Source organism: Bufo gargarizans, chromosome 6 (assembly GCF_014858855.1).
Source record: "Bufo gargarizans isolate SCDJY-AF-19 chromosome 6, ASM1485885v1, whole genome shotgun sequence".
Classification (NCBI taxonomy): domain Eukaryota; kingdom Metazoa; phylum Chordata; class Amphibia; order Anura; family Bufonidae; genus Bufo; species Bufo gargarizans.
In genome coordinates this window covers 41,035,947-41,061,045 of record NC_058085.1, presented here as the reverse complement: position 1 = coordinate 41,061,045, position 25,099 = coordinate 41,035,947, and the positions used below count along the sequence as shown (strand labels likewise).

The following is a 25,099-nucleotide window of genomic DNA, read 5'->3' as shown; positions in this document are numbered from 1 at the left end:
GAATTTTTCCTTCGATGATAGCAATTCATCCAGGCCCTGACACAGCAAAGCAGCCCCAAACCATGATGCCCCGACCACCATACTTCACAGTTGGGATGAGGTTTTAGTGTTGGTGTGCTGTGCCTCTTTTTCTCCACACATAGTGTTGTGTGTTTCTTCCAAACAACTCAACTTTGGTTTAATCTGTCCACAAAATATTTTGCCAGTACTGCTGTGGAACATCCAGGTGCTCTTGTGCAAACTGTAAACGTGCAGCAATGTTTTTTTTGGACAGCAGTGGCTTCCTCTGTGGTATCCTCCCATGAAATCCATTCTTGTTTAGTGTTTTACGTATCGTAGATTCGCTAACAGGGATGTTAGCATATGCCAGAGACTTTTGTAAGTCTTTAGTTGACACTCTAGGATTCTTCTTCACCTCATTGAGCAGTCTGCGCTGTGCTCTTGCAGTCATCTTTACAAGACGGCCACTCCTAGGGAGAGTAGCAGCAGTGCCGAACTTTCTCCATTTATAGACAATTTGTCTTACCGTGGACTGATGAACAGCAAGGCTTTTGGAGATACTTTTATAACCCTTTCCAGCTTCATGCAAGTCAACAATTCTTAATCATAGGTCTTCTGAGAGCTCGTTTGTGCGAGGCATCATTCACATCAGGCAATGCTTCTTGTGAAAAGAAAACCCAGAACTGGTGTGTGTTTTTTATAGGGCAGGGCAGCTGTAACCACCACCTCCAATCTCATCTCATTGATTAGACTCCAGTTGGCTGACACCTCATTCCCAATTAGCTCTTGGAGATGCCATTAGTCTAGGGGTTCACATACTTTTCCCACATGCACTGTAAATGTTTACATGGTGTGTTCAATAAAAACATGGTAACATTTAATTCTTAGTGTGTTTATTAGTTTCAGCAGACTGTGATTGTCTATTGTTCAGATAACATTTTATGACCAATTTGTGAAGAAATCCATATAATTCCAAAGGGTTCACATACTTTTTCTTGCAACTGTATGTTTTTGGCCCTGTTCAGGATTCTATTCTGGAAAATGCTACAGAAAAAAAAGAGAGGGTTTCCAGAGGACAAAAATAAAAAGTCCCAGTCCTTTCAGAAGCCAGGACCCCGATATACGTCTCAGTCTTACAGAGGCAAAGGTAAATCAGGAAGGTGGAGTTACCCAAAGGGATGTAAGGGTAGAGGGTTCCTCCTTAATCCAAATACTACACAACAAAAACAATGACGTTCTTCCGGTGGGAGGAAGACTGAAAACCTTCCTTCCACAATGGAAGAAATTACTCACAATACTTGGATTTTAGAAATGTATATCCTCCCCCTATTGAGTTTATAAGCCATCAAGCCAGTACCTCCAGAACAAATCGGTCTGGGACATTACTCTTGAGTTGTTGTTTTTTTTGTTAGTTTTTTTTAAAGCCAAATGGGACATATCGATCCATTCTAAACCTAAAAATACTGAAATAATTCTTTTTGATCAGAAGATCCGCATTCCAAAGTCGGTAAGATGGAGTCTTTCATGGTGGAGAGATTTAGAGAACTTATAATTTTGAATTCCATGAACTTTCGAACCTCACATTCTAGTAACAACAGATGCCGGCAAGTCGGGCTGGGGAGACCAGGTGTATGACTTATAATTTCAGGGTCCCTGGGGTGACAATCTCTCTCACAGGTCCTCAAACTTCAGGGAGTTGAGAGCAGTCTTGGAAACTTTTCTAAAAGTGGAGAATCTTCTAAAGGCCTACATGTACGATTTCTCTCAGGCAACATTGCAACAGTATTATTCCTGAAACATCAAGGGGGGTCAAGATTTCCGCCCCTTCCAGTGGCTGTAGATGCTTTGTCTCAGAGTTGGGATATGAATCTGGCCTATGCCTTCCCGTCTTTTCCTCTAATTGGGTCAATCCTGAAAAAGCTGAGGTCGGAACGAGTAACTCTGGTCCTAATAGCTCCATATTGGCAGAAACAAAGCTGGCTCCGAATTCTAAAGAACTTGGCATTGGAAGAACCCTTTTTTCTTCCCTCAAAAGACGACCTATTGTCTCAGGGGCCTCTTTGGCATCCACAAGTGCACAGGTTGAAGCTGGCAGCATGGATTCTGAAGAGCATATACTAAGAGCCAGGGACCTGTCGGAAAGAGTTATAACAACCATGCTACAAATTCACAAGATGGTTACTTCTGCCATCTAAGGTAAGATTTTAAAGAAATTCCGTTCCTGGTTTGTTTCTCCTCAAAAAGAGTCAGTTTCCCCTTCTATTCAGGACATTCTAGAATTTCTGCAGGAAGGTTTTGAAATAGGTCTCAGGCCCAATAAAAGTTCAGATTTCAGCTTTGAGTTGGTTACTTGACTTCCCTCTAGCAGAGCACAATTGGATAAAAACATTTTCTCGTGCCATCTCCAGAATCCGGCCTCTGGTAAGAAAGTCAGTCCCTCCTTGGGACTTGTCACTAGTATTGGAGAACCTATGTAATCCTCCTTTTGAACCTTTAGAAAACTGTGAAATAAAAATGCTCTCTTTCAAAAGAGTATTTCTAGTTGCGATAACATTGGCAAGGAGAGTAGGAGAGATGCAGGCTTTTTCTTCAGGAGAACCATATATGAGGATTCTGGATGACAGAGTCATCTTAAAATTGGACCCAGCCTTTATGACAAAAGTCGTTTTGTACAGATCCGAAGAATGTGAAATAACAACACTTTCATACTCTAGATGTTCGTTGTTCGGTACTGCAATATTTAGAAGTCACTCGCCCCTTCAGGAAAGATTCAGCTTTATTTGTACAATTCGCAGGGAAGAATAAGGGAAAACAAGCTTCAAAATCCACTATTGCAAGATGGATTAGATCAACAATCCAGCAAGCTTATACTTCCCAGAATAAAGACCGTCTATTCAAAGTCACAGCCCATTCTACTCAAGCAGTGGCTGCTTTTTAGGTGGAAAGAGCTAATGCCTCACTGGAACAAATCTGCAGGGCAGCTACCTGGTCTAGTTTTCAAACCTTCTACAGACTAGACCTATCTGCTAATAGAGACCTAGCCTTTGGATGTAAAGTCCTACAGGCTGTGGTCCCTCCCTAGTTTATCTGGTATTGCTCCATGTGTGCTGTCATGATGGACTTCCTGGAAAGTAGAATTTAGACTTAACGGTAAATAGTTTTCCGACATGACAGCACCCTACTTATCCTTCCCTAAATATATATGGTTTATTACTTGGAAATTTGTGTAGATATATGTATATATGTTGCTTGACCGATGTGATGATTTAAAAACACTGGTGTTTGAGGGGAGGGAGGGGCTTTTAACCTCTTCAGGACACAGGGCGTACGGGTACGTCCTGTGTATTTCCGATCACCGCCGCCCGGCAGGCGATGATCGGAACCCACCATCAGTGCTCCAGACAAAAAAAAATACCTAGTAGTCATTGGCTCCTGAACTGAAAAATGTAGTCGCCAAATCAAATTTTTAGTCGCCAAATCAAAACCGAATCAAAATGTTGGTATCGTGACAACGCTACGCCGATCAGATCGGCATAGGGTTGTTTTGATACCAAAATTTTGATTAGCTTTCGTCACCATAAAAAACGGCAAAAAAAGCCGCGTGCATTTCGCATTTTATGAAACATTTGACCCATAATAGAACAGTCCTATCCTATTTTTTGGGGTGACAAGGTGACTAAAAAATGGCGAATGCTTACCGCATAGGAGATATTTTTTAATAATTTAATAGTTTGGACAGCGCTATGTAATATTTTTATTTATTGTTTATATATTTTATATGTAAAATTGGGAAAGGGGGGATTTAAACTTAATATTTTAGGGTACTTTCACACTAGTGTTTTTCTTTTCCGGCATAGAGTTCTGTCCTAGGGGCTCTATACCGGAAAAGAACTGATCAGGCATATCCCCATGCATTCTGAATGGAGAGCAATGCGTTCAGGATGCATCAGGATGTCGTCAGTTCAGTCATTTTGACTGATCAGGCAAAAGATAAAACCGCAGCATGCTACGGTTTTATCTCCGGCGAAAAAAACGGAAGTTTTGCCTGAATGCCGGATCCAGCATTTTTCCCCATAGGAATGTATTAGTGCCAGATCTGGCATTCAAAATACCGGAAAGCACCCGCACTAAATCCGGACCCATTCACTTCTATGGGGCTGTGCACATGAGCGGTGATTTTCACACATCACTTGTGCGTTGCGTGAAAATCGCAGCATGCTCTATGTTGTGCGTTTTTCACGCAATGCAGGCCCCATAGAAGTTAATGGGGCTGCATGAAAATTGCAAGCAAGTGCGGATGCAGTGCGATTTTCACTCATGGTTGCTAGGATGAAAGTCTATTCACTGTATTATTTTCCCTTATAACATGGTTCTAAGGGAAAATAATAGCATTCTTTATACAGAATGCATAGTAGAAGGTCAATATAATAAACATTGGTGGCGCAGTGCGCCCCCCCCCAACACCCCAGTATAATAAACATTGGTGGCGCAGTGCGCTCCCCCAACACCCCAGTATAATAAACATTAGTGGCACAGTGCGCCCCCCCAATATAATAAACATTGGTGGCGCAGTGTGCCCCTCCTCAATATAATAAACATTGGCGCAGTGGGCAGTGCCAATGAGGGTTAAATTTATTTTTTTTTAAATTAACTCACCTCCTCCAATTGATCGTGTCCTGTTCTTTCTTCGGACCTGTGGTGACATCACTGTGCTCATCACATGATACATCACATGATCCATCACCATGGTAATGGACCATGTGATGAGCTCAGTGACGTCACCACAGGTCCTGAAGAAAGAACAGGAGACCAGCAGCTACGAGATCAACTGGAGGAGGTGAGTTAATTTTTGTATTATTTTTTAACCCTCATTGGCACTTCCCACTGAGCAATGTTTGTTATACTGGCGTGTTGGGGGGTGCACTGTGCCACCAATGTTTCTTATACTGGGGTATTGGGGGGGGGGCACACTGTGCCCCCAATGTTTCTTATAAAAAATACAGGAGGCGGGGGCCGGAATCAAATAGCCGGCACCCGACCTCTATGACAGGGAGCTGTGATCAGCGGCAGTTAACCCCTCAGGTACCGCACCTGAATGGTTAACTCAACTGCCGCTGGTCGCAGCTCCCTGTCACAGAGGTCGGGTGCCGGCTATTTGATTCCAGCACCCGCCTCCTGTACAGCGAGTGCAGAATTATTAGGCAAGTTGTATTTTTGAGGATTAATTTTATTATTGAACAACAACCATGTTCTCAATGAACCCAAAAAACTCATTAATATCAAAGCTGAATATTTTTGGAAGTAGTTTTTAGTTTTGTTTTTAGTTTTAGCTATTTTAGGGGGATATCTGTGTGTGCAGGTGACTATTACTGTGCATAATTATTAAGCAACTTAACAAAAAACAAATATATACCCATTTCAATTGTTTATTTTTACCAGTGAAACCAATATAACATCTCAACATTCACAAATATACATTTCTGACATTCAAAAACAAAACAAAAACAAATCAGTGACCAATATAGCCACCTTTCTTTGCAAGGACACTCAAAAGCCTGCCATCCATGGATTCTGTCAGTGTTTTGATCTGTTCACCATCAACATTGCGTGCAGCAGCAACCACAGCCTCCCAGACACTGTTCAGAGAGGTGTACTGTTTTCCCTCCTTGTAAATCTCACATTTGATGATGGACCACAGGTTCTCAATGGGGTTCAGATCAGGTGAACAAGGAGGCCATGTCATTAGATTTTCTTCTTTTATACCCTTTCTTGCCAGCCACGCTGTGGAGTACTTGGACGCGTGTGATGGAGCATTGTCCTGCATGAAAATCATGTTTTTCTTGAAGGATGCAGACTTCTTCCTGTACCACTGCTTGAAGAAGGTGTCTTCCAGAAACTGGCAGTAGGACTGGGAGTTGAGCTTGACTCCATCCTCAACCCGAAAAGGCCCCACAAGCTCATCTTTGATGATACCAGCCCAAACCAGTACTCCACCTCCACCTTGCTGGCGTCTGAGTCGGACTGGAGCTCTCTGCCCTTTACCAATCCAGCCACGGGCCCATCCATCTGGCCCATCAAGACTCACTCTCATTTCATCAGTCCATAAAACCTTAGAAAAATCAGTCTTGAGATATTTCTTGCCCCAGTCTTGACGTTTCAGCTTGTGTGTCTTGTTCAGTGGTGGTCGTCTTTCAGCCTTTCTTACCTTGGCCATGTCTCTGAGTATTGCACACCTTGTGCTTTTGGGCACTCCAGTGATGTTGCAGCTCTGAAATATGGCCAAACTGGTGGCAAGTGGCATCTTGGCAGCTGCACGCTTGACTTTTCTCAGTTCATGGGCAGTTATTTTGCGCCTTGGTTTTTCCACACGCTTCTTGCGACCCTGTTGACTATTTTGAATGAAACGCTTGATTGTTCGATGATCACGCTTCAGAAGCTTTGCAATTTTAAGAGTGCTGCATCCCTCTGCAAGATATCTCACTATTTTTGACTTTTCTGACCCTGTCAAGTCCTTCTTTTGACCCATTTTGCCAAAGGAAAGGAAGTTGCCTAATAATTATGCACACCTGATATAGGGTGTTGATGCCATTAGACCACACCTCTTCTCATTACAGAGATGCACATCACCTAATATGCTTAATTGGTAGTAGGCTTTCGAGCCTATACAGCTTGGAGTAAGACAACATGCATAAAGAGGATGATGTGGTCAAAATACTCATTTGCCTAATAATTCTGCACTCCCTGTATTTGTATTAACAGGTCAGTTATCTTCATTGGTGGCGCAGTGGCCACAGCCCCTCCTCCTCCCGTCTCTGTTCTTATTGGGGGCGGAAGCAGCACAGGGGGGAGGGAGAGACTCTCTAGGGTCAGCTTCTACTCTAGGGTCAGATTACACTCCTCCCGAGTCCCTCCCCTCCCTGCTGCCAGCGGCTCTGCTATTGTGTGCTGTGACTCACTGACTCAGCTCTGATTGGTTGGTGGGTGGGGAGGGGAGGGGCTGGCAGAAGCAGCTTCCACTCTAGGGTCAGATTACACTCCTCCCGAGTCCCTCCCCTCCCTGCTGCCAGCGGCTCTGCTATTGTGTGCTGTGACTCACTGACTCAGCTCTGATTGGTTGGTGGGTGGGGAGGGGAGGGGCAGGCAGAAGCAGCTCCCACTCTAGGGTCAGATTACACTCCTCCTGAGTCCCTCCCCTCCCTGCTGCCAGCGGCTCTGCTATTGTGTGCTGTGACTCACTGACTCAGCTCTGATTGGTTGGTTGGTGGGTGGGGAGGGCAGGGGAGGGGCTGGCAGAAGCAGCTTCCACTCTAGGATCAGATTACTCTCCTCCCGAGTCCCTCCCCTCCCTGCTGCCAGCGGCTCTGCTATTGTGTGCTGTGACTCACTGACTCAGCTCTGATTGGTTGGTGGGTGGGGAGGGGAGGGGCTGGCAGAAGCAGCTTCCACTCTAGGGTCAGATTACACTCCTCCCGAGTCCCTCCCCTCCCTGCTGCCAGCGGCTCTGCTATTGTGTGCTGTGACTCACTGACTCAGCTCTGATTGGTTGGTAGGTGGGGAGGGGAGGGGCAGGCAGAAGCAGCTCCCACTCTAGGGTCAGATTACACTCCTCCTGAGTCCCTCCCCTCCCTGCTGCCAGCGGCTCTGCTATTGTGTGCTGTGACTCACTGACTCAGCTCTGATTGGTTGGTTGGTGGGTGGGGAGGGGCTGGCAGAAGCAGCTTCCACTCTAGGATCAGATTACTCTCCTCCCGAGTCCCTCCCCTCCCTGCTGCCAGCGGCTCTGCTATTGTGTGCTGTTACTCACTGAGTCAGACTGAGAAGAACATCGGTGGTGGCGGGGCAGAGAACTATCAGCTCCTGTGCCCGCCGCTGTATTCAACGGCAGAGCTGCGGCGGCGGGTCTAGTCGCAAATGGCGACAAGACTAAAAAGTCTTGTCGCCATTTGTAAATTCTAAGTCGCATTGGCGACCATTTTTGTCGCCATCTGGAGCCCCAAATCATTGAGCAGGCACCTCGGCTAAATGCGCGGGAGTTGTCCCGTGACCCCCCCCTGTGTCTGAATTGACCTGCGGTTTGCGGCGGTGATCGGGTCCCCATGCGGCTGTAGGGGGGACCCGATGGCATGGAAGGCAGCCCCCTGGATCTCACAGGCCGGAAGCTGTATGAGTAATACACACAGTATTACTCATACAGCCAATGCATTCCAATACAGAAGTATTGGAATGCATTGCAAAGGATTAGACCCCCAAAAGTTCAAGTCCCAAAGTGGGACAAAAAAAGAAAGTAAAAATAAAGTTTTCCCCCCAAAAAATTAAAAGTTTCAAGTAAAAAAAATAAAAATAATTTTCCCTAAATAAAGTTAAGAAACTATTGGTAAAAAATAGGGGGGGGGAAAAGGTATACATATTAGGTATCGCCGCGTCGTATCAACCGACTCTAAAAACATATCACATGACCTAACCCCTCAGATGAACACCGTAAAAAATTTAAAATAAAAACTGGGCTAAATAAACCATTTTTTTGTCACCTTACATCACAAAAAGTGTAATAGCAAGCTATCAAAAAGTCATGTCATAGTGCCAATCAAACCGTCATCTCATGCCTGCGCCGCCTCCTTCATTCAGAAAGTAGGCCGGGCACATGACGTCAGTCGTGACGCTGCCGCTCCTCTGCCCGGCCGGCCAGCATTAAGATAACAGCCCTGTGAGTAGGATGTGGCTATATTGAATGTTCTACTGCAGAGGGGGCCTCATGAATAGAATCCTTATTAATTGTACACATTTTATAACTACTGGAGCTGGGGGCCGGAGAACAGTGAACGCATCGGCCCCCAGCTCCTCCTCCCAGTCCCTCCCCGCTATTTTCTGCCGATATGTATCAATATCAGCCGAAATGGATTAGGTGCATTTTCGGCCGATATTTTCGGCCGCCGGAATTTCGGTGCACCTCTAGTTATTGTATTTTACATGGGATTTTGTAGGATTTTACACTGTCTAATCTTCTTTCCATTCAGGTTCCTACAATATAGGATCCGCTCAGTGGATATCTTCTATATAAGATCCTTCTCTTGATTGACCCAACAAGAATGGATAGAGACAAGGATAAGATGGCGGAGAGTATAATAAATCTCACCCTAGAGATCCTCTTCCGGCTTACTGGAGAGGTGAGAGATTCTGATGATGTCATCATCTTATCTATGTTACTAACAGATGGACATGACTGGAGAGGGGAGAGACTCTAGAGATGTATGGAGTGATATTTATTACTGTGTCTCTCCATAACTAGGACTACACAGTAGTGAAGAAGACCTCTAGTGAGCGCTGTCAGGCCCCTGTGTCTGAAGGATGGGGAAGAACCCTGAGCCCAATCATGGAGCCTCCACCTCACTCCCTGATACACGAGGAAATCAATAAAGAGAAGATCCTAGAACTCACCAACAAGATGATTGAGCTGCTGACTGGAGAGGTGACACTACTGGGAATGCTGGGACATTATACAGGAACGTTATGAAGGGATCTGGGTGATGACTGTATCATTGTGTTGTCAGGTTCCTATAAGGTGTCAGGATGTCACCGTCTATTTCTCCATGGAGGAGTGGGAGTATTTAGAAGGACACACAGATCAGTACAAGGACATTCTGATGGAGGATCACCGGCCCCTCACACCACCAGGTAATAGACATGACTAAAGGCATCCTCTCATTATCTTTATGTAAGGAATGAATTAAGTCACTGGATGTGTTTCCTACAGTTAAGGAAGAGAGAACAACACCGGAGAGATATACCAGTCCTCTTCTTCCACAGGATGGTTCAGAAGAAGATCACAATGTCCCACAGGATGATAAGGTCTCATAAAATGTTCCCTATGATCTGTAGAAGGCTGTGAAGATCTTGTTTTCAGTCTTGTTTTATCCACCAGTATTATATGATTTATCCTTGTATAATGAGAAAGGTGGAGATGGCAGGATTACAGCTGACCATAGACATTACATGTTGTCTGGATCTTCTCACAATTTTCTGCCTGTACAGACTTTTAAGATGGCCTCCTCTGTGAACTGCTGCAGATGTTTTGTGGTTGCACAAGAGTAGCACAACAGTTTGCCCTGGGGCCCTTAGAACTCTAGTTAATCTACTGTGTCCTTTATACTATAATCACTAGTAAGCACGGTGTTCTAGTGGTGATAGATAATCAGTTCTCACCTCTCCTGTGTTCTCCCCTGTCCTGTGTTCTCCCCTGTCCCTTATACTAGGTACAGTATCTTCATGCCTATCAGTCATCTCAAAACTGGTAGACAGAATAGGAAGACAGTATTAAAGGGTTTGTTCAGGAATAAGTAACTTTTCTCATTTGTCCGCAGCCTCTACTATGGAAAGAGTCATACGTACCTGATACCCTTAGCTCCGGTTATGTGTGCCAGCTCCTGTGTGTCCATCTTCCAGTAAATTTTGTTTGCTTCCTCGCCAGCATAGGCATGGTCACCTGCTTCCAGTCATTGGCTGATGTTCAGTTTTTATCGCACAGGTGCAATGCGTTTTGCACGCGGGTGATAAACTGACTGTGGTACCCAGACCCGAACCCAGACTTCTTTACTGAAGTTCGGGTTTGGGATCGGTGTTCTGTATATTTTATTATTTTCCATCATAACATGGTTATAATGGAAAATAATAGCATTCTTTAATTCAGAATGCTAAGTAAAAGATCTATTGTAGGATTAAAATTAAAAAAAGTAACTCTCCTCATCCACTTGATTGCGCAGCCGGGCTCGTCTTCTTTCTTCTTCTTCTTCTTCTTCTTCTTGCAGGACCTGGCTGGAAAGGGACTTTCGGTGACGTGGTGAGCGCGGTGATGTCAACGCAGGTCCTGCTGAATTAAGATAGAAGGTTCTTCTATCTTCATTCAGCAGGACCTGTGCTGACGTGAGCACCTTTTACTTGGCATTCTGAATTAAAGAATGCTATTATTTTCCATTATAATTATGTTATAATGGAAAATAATAAAGTAAATGGGGTCCCAGGTAACTCATCCCTCGTCTCCATAGCAACTATGCGTGAAAATCCCATTGCATCCGCTGTTGCTTGCGATTTTCGCGCATCCCCATTCATTTCTATAGGGCCTGAGTTGCGTGAAAAACGCAGAATATAGAACATGCAGCGATTTTTCACTAAAACGCACAAGTGATGCGTGAAAATCACCATTTATCTGAACAGCCTCATTGAAGTGAATGGGTCCGGATTCAGTGCAGGTGCAATGCGTTACACATTGTACCCGCGCAGAATTATCACCCGTGTGAAAGGGGCCTTATACAGGAGACCTGCAGATATTTGGGTCAGATAACGCCTGCTGTCCGGTCATTTTTGGTTGTCTTTTCAGGTCATATAAAACCTTCTACACGACTTCTCCAACCGTCTGATGACTTCTACAATATTTCTTTCACAGCTTGTGAATCCGGGTGAAGATCTCAACAATATTAATCCTACAGAGACATATGTGAGGGGTGATGAGCAGAGTACAGAGGACATTCCTACAGATAACTGCCCAGGTGAGTAGTGACCACTAAGTAAAGCAGAGAAGACTCACAGATTCTACTCCTTCACTGGATGATACAGTTTTATGTTACATTTTTAGGTTCTGTCTTCTGTCTGTTTTTTCAGCGTTATATTCACTGATTCAGCTAAAATTCTAATAAATATGGATGGAAATGTGACAGCGTTATAGGTGATATACAGTATGTATATGATGTATATAGTCCTTCCTCAGGAGAGGTCATTAATATCAGATCGGCAGCCTTGTTGTTCAGATGTATGGAGAGGACACAGTGCTCTGCGCGCTCTTAGACCTCTTCCTGGCCATGCAATGTGACGTTCATCGGTCATATGGCCTAGGCACAGAATACTCCTATTCGAGTGAATGGGTCTGAGCTGCAATGCCAAGCACAGCTACTATTCAACAGATGGCGCTGTGCTTGGTAAGCTGTGAGGAAGCTTTTTATTAACTGGACCTCCAGTGAGCACTGAGGCTTCCTCAGACAGCTGATTGGTGGGGGTGCAGGGACCGACTTCTGATGATCTCATATTGATGACCTATGCTGAGGAAAATCTTGGAGAACCCCTTTAATGATAAAAAACGGAAACAAAATATGCAAAACATCTCGCTTTATTCAGTATTGAGTATGAGAGCCAAGTGCATAAATACATTCACTTACACGCCTTGGCATCCTACCAATGAGGTTACTAATGATTGTCTAAGGAATGTTCTGCCATGCTGAATGCTTTTGGGCAAGCAAATCATCAAGATCTGCTGCTAGTACCTACAGTATCTCACGAAAGTCAGTCCACCCCTCACATTTTTGTAAATAGTTTATTCTATCTTTTCATGGGACAACCCTGAAGACCTGACACTTTGATACAATGTAAAGTAGTCAGTGTACAGCTTGTATAACGGTGTAAATTTGGCGTGCCCTCGAAATAACTCAACACACAGCTAATGTCTAATCCGCTGGCAACAAACGTGAGAATTGCCAAATTGTGCCCAAAGTGTCAATATTTTGTGTGGCCACAATTATTTTCCAGCAGGGCCTTAACTCTATTGGGCATGAAGTTCACTAGAGCTTCACAGGTTGCCACTTGAAACCTCCTCCACTCCTCTATAACCACATACGTCTATTTTGAAAAGACAACCTCTGGATATGGAGCTGAGCATGTGCACTCAGCTTCTTTGGTTGACCATGGCGAGGCCTGTTCTGAGTGGAACCTGTCTTCTTAAACCAGTGTATGGTCTTGGCCAATGTGCTGCAGCTCAGTTTCAAGGTGTTGGCAATCATTTTATAGCCTATGCCATCTTTAGAGCAAGAATTCTTTTTTTCAGATCCTCAGAGATTTCTTTGCCATGAAGTGCCATGTTGAACTTCCAGTGACCAGAATGAGCTAGTGTGAGAGTGGAACCGGTCGTCTTAAACTGCTGTATGGTCTTGGCCACCATGCTGCAGCTTGAAATTGCTGATTATCTGGTACCCTACAGCAGGGGCTTATCCACGTCCTCCTCAATGGACATCCTCCTAGCCCAAACAAAAACAGAGCTTCCGCTTCTTCTACCTCATTTTTGTTGTGCAAACTGAAACATTGCCATGTTGTCTTAAAGCTAATGAGCTTGGGCGAGAGAAGCTACATAGATCAGTTGGTAATCTGCAGCAAGTTTCCTGCTGGATTTCTCTCCTCTGTCTACAACTAGACAACGCAGTTGGTGACAATGGCAGGAACATTGTGGCTGCAAATCATTTGGTGGAAATAGCACATGTTCCCTGCATGGCACACATCATAAATTTATGGTGCACCAATTTCATTAAAAAACATGGCTTGCAAAAGGTGTTGGTCATATCCAGGGGACTGTCCAGCCATTCTTATGTGGCTAAAAAGGCCCTTCTGAACGTGAAGTGACAAAATGGTCTGACTTTGTACCATTTGAATTCCACCTTACATATGCTGAAGCGTTGCTATGAGCAGCGTAAAGAGATTAATGATTTACATGATGCATGAGACCACCACAGCAGAGCATATGTTATTTTGAGCGCAGGCAGTGGCAGCTCATCAGGGCCATGTGTAGCTTACTCAACCCTTTCGAAGAGACCACCAGAGTTAGGGACAAGCATTAACATGGCATCATCCTGATATTTATATTTGAACAAATGCTCACGCTGATGCAACAAGGACTAGAGGAAGAACAACAACTTCCACAGCTTGCTGGGGATCCTGTAACTGATAGGAACCTGGACAGACGAAGTCGCATAAAGAAGGAAGTGAAGGAGGAGAAGTTTGTGGTACAGGAGACATGGAGTTTTCCTAGGCACAGCTAAGGAAGGAGGTTGGTGCTCGGTATGACAGATATGCTGATGATCATGACGACAATGACATTGGCCATGACCAACCATTGCATAGGGGTCTTAAAGAACTGGGTCCTCAGGCATGCTGGTGAGCATGACAAACTGCATGCTTGGTTGACTACATGCTAGCAAGCATATAGTTAACATCAATCAAAGTGATTACTGGATAGCCATACTTTTAGATCATTGCAATCAAAGAAAAAAGGGGAAAATGTTTTACTGATGCCTGTCACCTGCATTTCTGTCCAGGAGTCCCATCACCAACCTCGCTGAGTCAGAGACCTCCTGCCATCTCTGGTGGTGCTACCCCTAGAATAAGTCTCAGAAGGCACAGCAGCAGCAGCCAATTTCGTTTTCTTAATGTGATGGAAGTTTTTTACGTGCTGTGACAACCTGATGCATATCAGCAAAAGCACATAGCCTGTCCCCTGACTCCATGGACTTCTGGAGGGAGATTGGAACAGTGGCTGGAACTGACCCAGTTTGATATGTGTACTGTCTTGTCCAGCCGCCAGTGCAGGGTATTCAGTGTGGCAGGTGGCATTATCGCACTCCTCCAGCTGATGCCAGTGAGTAGATCTGCCAGAGAGTCATACACAGATTATGTGACAGGCCAATGGGAGCAGGTTCGAATTTGGTCGAATGTATTTGTTCTCTCTTCTGACTGATTCTTCAGAATTACACCTGAAATAAATTTCAAGAAATTGGTTCCTCTCTAGTGATATACTTTTCATAATCTTTGTATATATGAATCACAAGCACTTAAAGCAGTTGTCTGATCTGAGACATTTGGGTCTTATAGGTGCAGGACCAACCGCTGGGATCCGCACCTTAATCGAGAACCGAGCGGGCCAAAGTGGTGGCTGGAGGACTCTGGTCCGGCCACCATCAAGCGCTGTCCCCATAAAAGTAAATAGGAGCGCACTGTGCATGACCCGCCACTGTTCCCATTTATTTCTATGGGCCTGACTGAAATTGCCAAGCCAGGGTCGGCTATTTTTGTCGGCTCCTTACAAATGAAAGGAGGGCGGCTGCTCAAGCACAGTGCATTCTCCACCACTTTCGGGGCTCCGTTTACCAGACAATAGTTGCATATCCTAGCAAAATGCCCCCATTGAGACAACCCCTTTAATATAAATGCATGAAAAAGGAAGATGTCATGGTGTGGGCCGTGCAGTTTGTGTACTTGACAGTGACAGGCCTGAGATTTGGAGAGACCGCAGTGTGCACAGTGTCCTAGCTGCAGTGATGATGTTCGGGTCACAGGATTATTCTTTGGCGCTATATGTAGTTGTGTAATCGGGAAAGGCTGCAGGATAAGGCTACATTCACACAACAGTGAAAAATGGCACACAGCTGTTTTTAGAATGAATTAAACTCAATGGAACTATTCACATGGCCATTTTTTTTTTTTTTTTTTTTAGGTCAGTCAATTGTGGTTTTGTAAAATGGGCCATGTCCTATTTGTGATCGTTCTCACTGTCAGATGGACCCCATTTAAATTAATCGGGGTGTCTTTAATGGTCATTTAGACAGGAGTGCATCCATGTAATGGCTGTTTAAAATAGGTACACTAGTGGAAAATGGCCTTTTAGGGGTTAAAATAAAAATAAATTGCCTTATCCGCTTGCACACACAGGGCAGTCTCTCTTGGTGATGAAGGACCTGTGCTACCAACGTGATGACATCACCATGCTCTCCAAGCATTATTGCTTAGGAGCGCATGGTGACATCATCCCATTGAGAGTGTAGGTCCTTTAGCACCAAATGAAGCACGACTGTCTCTGCGCGTGCAAGTGGATGAGAGGAGGATTTTCTTTTTTTCCCATAAAAACAAAACCCTGCACATTATTATTATTATTTTTTTATAAACTTTTATTTTTTAATTATCATACAAAAAATACATACCAATATTCCATTTACAGTACTATAAAATCCAAAAGTCCGTCAGTTCTAGTTTTTTAACCATGGTTAAATATAATTTCATGCAGGTACCCATAATTATATGCATATTAACTAAATCAAATAGAGGTCTCACTACCTGGGAAGAAAGCAGGGCCCACCCGACATCAAGAGCTTTAACAATGCAGATAGAGAAAGACATCTTATTTAATATTATTATCTCTGTACGGGGAGGGAACAGAGGCCCGCGGCCCGCCAAGCAGCGAACACGCACCTCATACGGCCTCCCTCAAACATAAGTAGGCACCACCGACAGGATCAACACCCGTGTGGCGAATCCTCTGGTGCTCACATACACCGTGCGGGGCAGGCTCACAGCGATCTTTGATCGCACACTTCCGTAGAACCGAAGCAAAACAGAGGGGGGTCCAGCAGTCTTCTATCACAGTGGTATAAAGCCCACTCACAGGATTTACTGCCTCATCCCCGTATAGTTAGGTTAAATGTTGATGCCCTGTTTAAGCATAAGTCGCATGGGTTTACCACGGTGTCTCGTGGAAAGAGGACTCGAGTCAAATGTCGCTCAGCAATCTCATTAAGAGAGCAGAGCCCATCACCGACTCCAGTTCATTAAGAAAAGACAGATGGTGGGACCCAAACCACACCTGTGTCCGATCACTGCCCGTAGTTGAAACTCATGTCCAACAGGAAAAGCCGCATCCCGGGTCGCACCCGATGCCCGGACCCCCCCAAGATCCCGAGCCCTGAACCCTCACCCGAGTATTACTCAATATTTTAGATAGGTCAAAAATTAACCGATATCTGATGCCGGTGAGTCCTGCCAACCCCCAACATTTCTAGAGATACTCCAATGCTCCATTATGACTTCACATTCTGCACTAATACATTGCGTACAAAAAGAAGCCGGACTAATTGGATCTTCCCCAAAGCCCCCCCGCCATCCCCCCTCCCCCCCCACCTTGCAGACCAAAAAACAAAACAAAAACAAAAAAAACTCCTAATTAGTTAATCGTGTCCCAGTCTTTCCACAGTTTATTCCACTTTAAGTAGGATCCTCGTTGTTTGTACAAGATCTTCTCGTAGCTTTTCACCTTCTCAACCAAACCCAGCCAATTATTACAGTCTGGAGCGGAGGAGCAAAACCATGCTCTAGAGATGAGAAGCCTAGCCAGAAACATCACCTTAATCAACAGTCGACCGTTTATAGGTTGGTAGTTGACCTCCGATAAGTCTCCCAGGACCCATATCCTGGGAGTAAAAGGAACAGCAATGTTGAGTTTACGAGCCAGATTGGTTTGAACCGATCTCCAGTACCTGCTCACCTTTGGGCAGTCCCAGAACAGATGTAAATGATCTGCCTCGGATTCACCACAGCGTGGGCAGTCAGAGGAGGTTCTAAGTCCTCTCCTATATAACCATATAGGTGTCACATATATTTTGTGCAAAATATTAAATTGTACAACAGTGTGGTTAAAATTATGCGAAACCAATTTTAAACTTTCCCCTATATTCTCTCAGTTTGGAGAGCCCGTCTCTGAAAGCAAAGATGACCAGGCTCTCTGTCCTGGTGAAAAAACATCAGAAAAAAACTTTTGTGCCATAATGCCATAATGGAGTGCAAATAAGTGATGCCCCAGCTCCACACCAGTTCCTTATATTTCGCCAAGACTTTGTAGCCATTCTGCAGAAAAGTGTATACCCATTTAGTGCATTTGATAAATAGTCAGACTCAAGTACTGTAAAAAAAATCTGCAAAGCCTGAATCTTTCACCACCTTACTGCAGAACTGGCTATTTTCCCACTCATTAAACAAGCAGAGTTGAGAGGCCACAAAATAGCCCCTAAAATAGGGGAGGTTAAGACCTCCCCGATTATAGGGCATAGAAAAATAGAGTACCTTCAATCTCACACGCTTCCTCCCCCATATTAGATCGTTAAGCATCCGCTCTATCAATCTGAAGTACTTATCTACAATCCATACAGACTAATTGCGCAAGATATAAAGAACCTGTGGCAGCACTACCATTTTTATTAATGAAATTCTGTCCGCTCTCGCTGACAGGATTTTTTGCCATATCTTAATTTTAGCCCTCAGCTTTATCAACAGAGGAAGCAGATTGAGTTGTAGATATTCCTGTGGTTTGGCAGAAACTGTTATCCCCAGGTACTTTATTGAATCTGAGATCGTTAGCTGGTTATACCGTTCGCCCTGCAGTTCGTCTATAGGGAGAAGGACGGTCTTCTCCCAGTTGATCTCCAGACCGGAAGGACCGGAAAACAGACCAACCAGGTCCATTATACGAGGAAGAGTAGTGTCTGTTTGATGCATAAAAATCAAAATGTCGTCTGCATAAAGTGATACTCGATCATAATTCCCCATTGTGCCAAAACCAGCCACCCTCGGATCCTGCCTAATACTAGCCGCTAAGGGTTCAATGTAAATATTGAATAGCAGGGGGGAGAGAGGACAGCCCTGACGGGTACCTCTTCCTAATATAAAGCTCTCTGTTGTCATATCATTGATCCTTATCCTAGCAGCTGGGGAGTTATATAGGAGCTGTACCATCGCCAAGAATCTTGGGCCAAAGCCCATTTTTTTCATCACCTCCCAGAGAAAGGTCCACTCCACCCTGTCGAAGGCTTTAGTAGCATCCAACGACAGGATGGAGCGGGCGCCGCTCCCCGGGGACTGAATATTCATAAATAGCCTATGTAGGTTATGATGGGTGCCCCTTTTTGGCATAAAACCATTTTGATCTGAGTGGATAATAGTGGATATAACCCGCGAGAGCCTCCTAGCCAAAATTTTTGATAATAGCTTAACATCGGTATTTAATAAGGAAATTGGTCTATAGGAGCTCAATTCTGCCGGGTCTTTATCCTTTTTCGGAATTAAAACAATAAGAGCCTCCATCATGGAGCATGGTAAACCCCCTCCCTGTATCGCTTGGGAAAACACCTCAAGTAACTGGGGGAGGAGCGTCTCACCATACTTACGATAAACTTCATATGGAAGGCCATCCAGTCCTGGCGATGAGCTCCCCGAGATAGACCCCAGAGCCTCCTTCAGCTCAGAGAGAGACAACTCCTCTTCCAAAAATTCTATTTGAGCTTCATTCAAAGTAGAAAGTGGAATCCTCTCCAAGAACCGCATCGCCAGTTCGGATGTCGTACCGGGAGGGGGTCTGTATATCTGAGCAAAATATTGTAGAAAGGTATCCCTAATCCCCTCTGGATTTGTTATAGTTTCCCCCTCTAAGTTACGGATTGAAGTGATAGATTGATTTTTCCTATCTTGTTGTGTGATTATTCTTGCTAAGAGCTTACCAGGGCGTCCGGACTTCGAAAAATATTTAAGCCCCTTAAAGAATACTCTATGATTTGCTTTCTCTGCTAAATACCTCCTGGTATTCGGTGGGCTCTTTCTATTTGGAACATAGAAGAAAAATTATCGCTACCTAGATTGTGCATGACCACATCTTTGAGTTGCTCCTCTAGCTGCCGGCCCTCAGCCCCTTCTGGGAAACCAATTATACGGACATTGTTCCGCCTTGACTTATTCTCAAGATCCTCTAGCTTGTGTTGTAGCACTTGATTTTCTGAGGCGAGAAGCAGAGTTTGAGATTTTAAGGTGGCTATATCGGTTTGCAGTGAAACAACAGTTTTTTTCCACATTGAGGACTCGGTCACGGATCTTTACTAAGTCTTCTCTAATTAAAGAGATGTCGCTCTGCACTGAGCCCAATTGAGTGGACATCCCCTGCACCAGAGAGCCGTTGTTTTCCACGGCGCAAAGGATCTTATCCAAAACAGATGGATCATATTCTGTTCGCGTTTGTACAGGGAGACCCTCCTCTACCGCCTCCTGATCTGCCTCCATTGATCCGTCCTCAGAGGGTTCCTCAAACTGGGGCGTTTTAGCATTTTTCTTCACGTTAGCAGAGAGTTTAGTTTTAGCTGAATTTTTTTCATTAAGGAAGGGTGATTTCAAAAACTTATCGATCTTGTTTTCTGGTGTTTTAGACCCCAATTTAGTTGCCGAGGAGTCCACTGATCGTCGCTTTGGGGCCATTCTCTTCCCTTTTTTCCCCTTCGTTTTCTCCCTTTTTTATTAATTTTTAAATTTCTTTATGTTCCCCTTTTTTTTATTTTTATTTTTTTTTTTTTCTCCCCTTTCCCCCACCCCCAACTCTCCGCACCTCACCCTTTCTTTCCTTTTTCCAACTTATACTCTCCTTTATATCTCCTTATAGCTTCTTTCTCGCCTTATTTTCCCCCTTTTAACCCCTTCCTCTCCTCCTCTCCTATTCCTCTCTTCCTCCCCCACCCCTCTATCCCCCCCTACCTAACCCCACAAAAAGAAAACAGGAAAAGTCTGGGCAAAAATACGTCCTCCCAGCAAACACAGAAACCAGCACTATATAAAAAGGTAAAGTCAACAAGGGCTGTGTTCTCACGTGTCCAAGAGTGACAGGCAGTCCAAATTGCAGGGAGACAGCAGAGGAGAAGCAGCAGGCAGAGCAGCAAAGCCAACGGATCCAGAGGCAGGGAGAGGACGAGAGACGAGCCAGCCAGCCGGCGAGGGAAGGAGAGAGGAGGTCCCTGGAACAGCGAGGCAGCCGAAGTCAAACACAGAGCAGGAGAGAGGACCGACAGCAGGAGGAGAGCAGCGGAGGGTCCCGTGCAGAGCGTCCAGCAACCAGGCACCCACGAGCGGCAGGTAAAGCGATCCAGGAGCCAACCCACGTCCAGCGCAGAGACGCCGCTCAGTACATCGGCGCTTCGGCGTCAGCTGCGCGGCATCAGCTGTTCAGCTGATCGGATGTGCCGGGAGCTTGGAGGGAGGAGGCCGGCGAGGGAGAGCGAGACGTGCTGTGTTCACGTCATCACGCCGCGACCCACCTGTTTTCGAAAACCCTGCACATTATTAACCTTATTAATTATTACTGATGGGGAGCACCCTTGGGAACATTATATCTAACTGGGGCCACTATGGGGGACATGATGTATACTACAGGGATTGGTAATTTAATTGAAAAAAAAAGCAAATAAATATAATCTAATTCGTCCGCAAATAATGGCCGTTGAAAATGGATGCAAAACGTCCAGATGACCAAGAAAGAGAAGTAAAAATGGTTGATAAATGGCCATGAAAAACTGAATGTGGCTTTTTTTTCCGCTGTTGTGTGAATGTAGCCTTAAGAGATCATACAAAAAAGTCTCACCACTGAACACCAGATATTTCTTACCTGCCTGTGAATAAAGACCCCAAGATACCCTGACCCAGATGACTAACTCTGCATATTATCAATAGTAATTATATCTCAAGGAAAAGAACATGTTGAGCAGCTCCCCAATGGTCAGTGACAGTTTCCTGTGCTTCCTACTGGCCATTCTACTCTCCTCTCTTCCTCCGAATCCAGCTGCTGTATCCGTCATCCATTTTAGCCCCAGGTCTCATTCTGCGGCCTGCACTCTGCCCAGCAGCAGCTGTGATACAGTGATGTCATTGTCCCTGCTGGCCTTAGAGGGAGAGCGCACAGACCTGAGATAATCCCCGGCCTGTGCACTCTCCTCAGCTCAGCAGGAGAGATGACGTCATCATGTCTGCTGCTGGGAAGTGCATGATGTGCTCGGTATTACTTTTATTAATTTTATTCATAGTATAGGAGCTTCACTGATGTAAAGAGGACACTAAGGGACAACACTACTGCAGGAGGTGCACTAAGGGGCAAAACTACTGCAGGGGGACACAAAGGGGACATAACTACTGTGTGGACATTCTACTCAGTGGGGCACGCAGGCAGCATCAGTACTGTGAAGAGGGCACTAAGGAGGAATTTCACTGTAAAAGGGACACTGAGGGGAGATGACTATTGTGTGGGGCACTAAGAGGGCATTCAGCGCCTCTTGTGTAGCGCTAGGAAATGTTTTATTTATAAATGACTGGGTGGGGGTTGCATGCAAGTTGCTCAAGGTGGGGGCCAACCATTTCTAGCTATGCCCCTTGGTCTACTATTAGATTGTGATCTGTTTGGACACCACTGTTTTAGTCAATTCATACTTGAACTTTTTTATATCGAAATGTAAAAAAATTTCAATATAATTTTATGGTATATTATTCATCAATAATAAAATGTGTTTTATTCTCGGCAGATGACTGTACCAGGAACTCAGAGAAACATCTGGTATCTTCAGATTTTGAAGTAGATGATTGTGGTATCACCCGAGATACATTTGAAGAGCATGCCAATATGCAAGATATACCCTCATCCAATCACAGTCACAATGCATCATTTGATTCTTTTAAACACGTCCGATCTTCTGATTCATCACAGACTGTAACACAGAATAAAAGTCATAGAAGAGGTGCTAAACATCAAACAGTTCATGTAAGAGGGAAGCCATTTTCATGTTCAGAATGTGGGAAATGTTTTAAGAATAAATCAGATCTTGTTAAACATCAGAGAACTCACACAGGGGAGAAGCCATTTTCATGTTCAGAATGTGGGAAATGTTTTAAACAAACAGCACATCTTGTTATACATCAGAGAAATCACACAGGGGAGAAGCCATTTTCATGTTCAGAATGTGGGAAATGTTTTAAGACAAAATCAGATCTTGTTAAACATCAGAGAACTCACACAGGGGAGAAGCCATTTTCATGTTCAGAATGTGGGAAATGTTTTAAGAATAAATCAGATCTTGTTAGACATCAGAGAACTCACACAGGGGAGAAGCCATTTTCATATTCAGAATATGGGAAATGTTTTAAGAATAAATCAGATCTTGTTAAACATCAGAGAACTCACACAGGGGAGAAGCCATTTTCATGTTCAGAATGTGGGAAATTTTTTAAGAATAAATCAGATCTTGTTATACATCAGAGAATTCACACAGGGGTGAAGCCATATTCATGTTCAGAATGTGGGAAATGTTTTAATCATAAACCATATCTTGTTACACATCAGAGAATTCACACAGGGGTGAAGCCATATTCATGTTCAGAATGTGGGAAATGTTTTAATCATAAACCACATCTTGTTAAACATCAGAGAATTCACACAGGGGAGAAGCCGTTTTTATGTTCAGAATGTGGGAAATGTTTTAATCTTAAAGCACATCTTGTTATACATCAGAGAAATCACACAGGGGAGAAGCCATTTTCATGTTCAGAATGTGGGAAATGTTTTAAGAATAAATCAGATCTTGTTACACATCAGAGAAATCACACAGGGGAGACGCCGTTTTCATGTTCAGAATGTGGGAAGTGTTTTAAGACAAAATCAGATCTTGTTAAACATCAAAGAACTCACACAGGGGAGAAGCCATTTTCATGTTCAGACTGTGGGAAATGTTTTAAACAAAAAGCACATCTTGTTATACATCAGAGAATTCACACAGGGGAGAAGCCATTTTCATGTTCAGAATGTGAGAAATGTTTTAAGACAAAATCAGATCTTGTTAAACATCAGAGAACTCACACAGGGGAGAACCCATATTCATGTTCAGAATGTGGGAAATGTTTTAAGACAAAATCAGAGCTTGTTAAACATCAGAGAACTCACACATGGCAGAAGCCATTTTCATGTTCAGACTGTGGGAAATGTTTTAAACAAACAGCACATCTTGTTATACATCAGAGAATTCACACAGGGGAGAAGCCATTTTCATGTTCAGAATGTGAGAAATGTTTTAAGACAAAATCAGATCTTGTTAAACATCAGAGAACTCACACAGGGGAGAAGCCATTTTCATGTTCAGAATGTGGGAAATGTTTTAAGACAAAATCAGATCTTGTTAAACATCAGAGAACTCACACAGGGGAGAAGTCATATTCATGTTCAGAATGTGGGTAATGTTTAACCGCCTAACGCAGGATCGCGGTCCGGAGGCGGCAGTCTCAGGCAGAGTCACGCATATACGCGTCATCTCGCGAGACGACGCTCACAGCCGGCCCGCACATGCCCATCGCGGGCCGGCAAAAGTTTGAGGGGGGGGGGTTACATCATCAGCCTGACAGCCAATGATCATCGCTGGCAGGCTGATGATTAAAAAAAAACGAATCACAAGCCAGTTAACACTTTATATTTATAAATATAAGGTGTTAAATGGCTTCTCTGCTCCTCTGATGGTCCTTTTCGTCGGTTGGTCTCAGCAGAGGAGCACAGTTCACAGTGAGTACACCAAACATCACACTTAGCCCCCAGATCACCCAAATTAACCCCTTGATCGCCCCTGTCAATCACCTAGTGAAAGGGAAAAAAGTGATCAGTGTAAACTGCCACTTTTTTTTTTTTTTTCAATGGTATTGACTGATAGGTTTTAGGATAGTTTAGGCCCCTTGGTTAGGTAGTTAGCAATAGTTTAGCGCCCAGCCCACCGCACCGCAGTCACTGATTCGCTGATTAGCATATCGCTAATCAGCATTTGTACTGTTACAGTATCTGTAAGTGATCAAAACTGATCACAGTCAGATCTATAATAGTATTAATGTCACCTTAGCTCGCCCTCCACCCAAAACACAGTGTTTGCCCAATCGGGCCTGATCGGTCGCCCACACGTGCGTTCACCCACGCCCGCCCCGCCGCAGTGACAACATTTTTTATTTTTTTTTGATCACTGCACAATCACTTTCCAAGCGCTGCGGCGATAAAAAAAAAATCAGTTTTGATATTTTTTATCAATCGCAGCGGCCTCCGGTACTTCGCTAGCCTCCCATTTGTAAGACAGGCTTGCTTTTTTTCTTGGGTAGTCTCAGGGAACACCCCCTAAATTTAGTAGTCCAAATGTCAAACAAGGGGTATTCTTCTGAAGAGGCCTACAGGCTTATGACCCAGTCAGATGAGGAATGGGAACCCTCATCTGACGAATCCAGCGGGTCAGAATATGAACCTGTAGAAGGCAGTGGCAGTCTTACCCAAAGTTCGGACGAGGAGATTGAGGTCCCTGATACCAACAGGTGTACCCGGCCCCATGTTGCTACACCACAGGTTGCGCATGATCCGCTTCAAGGGCAGCAGAGTGGGGCTGGCGCTGTCGGATTAGTTGGTGAGGTATACACCAGCAACGCAGACCACCCTGGACCTAGTACCAGCACTGCCGTACAACATGGTGAAGTGGTGAGCACCAGAAGGGCAGTTAAAGCTGGTACTGTGGCACGTGCAATAGTTACCCCGTCGCAGCCACCGCACAGACAGGCCCGTAAACCCCCTAGAGTCCCTGAGTTGCTGGCAAACCCTGATTGGCAGTCCCCAACTTCAGCCGCACCATTAGTTCCCCCTTTCACCGCCCAGTCT

General features: G+C 44.5%; 1 protein-coding gene across 1 annotated transcript in view; it reads left to right on the top strand.

Annotated features, from left to right (window-relative positions):
- The first annotated feature begins 9,616 nt into the window (after positions 1 to 9,616).
- The window catches only part of LOC122939848 (zinc finger protein 585A-like), a 126,032-nt gene continuing 110,549 nt past the window's right edge, over positions 9,617 to 25,099 (top strand). The window contains exons 1-4 of the mRNA XM_044296035.1: positions 9,617 to 9,672; positions 9,752 to 9,846; positions 11,438 to 11,540; positions 21,957 to 23,631. Of these exons, the coding sequence (XP_044151970.1) occupies positions 9,642 to 9,672; positions 9,752 to 9,846; positions 11,438 to 11,540; positions 21,957 to 23,631 (1,904 nt within the window). The 5' untranslated portion in view covers positions 9,617 to 9,641. The remainder of the gene's footprint in view (positions 9,673 to 9,751; positions 9,847 to 11,437; positions 11,541 to 21,956; positions 23,632 to 25,099) is intronic.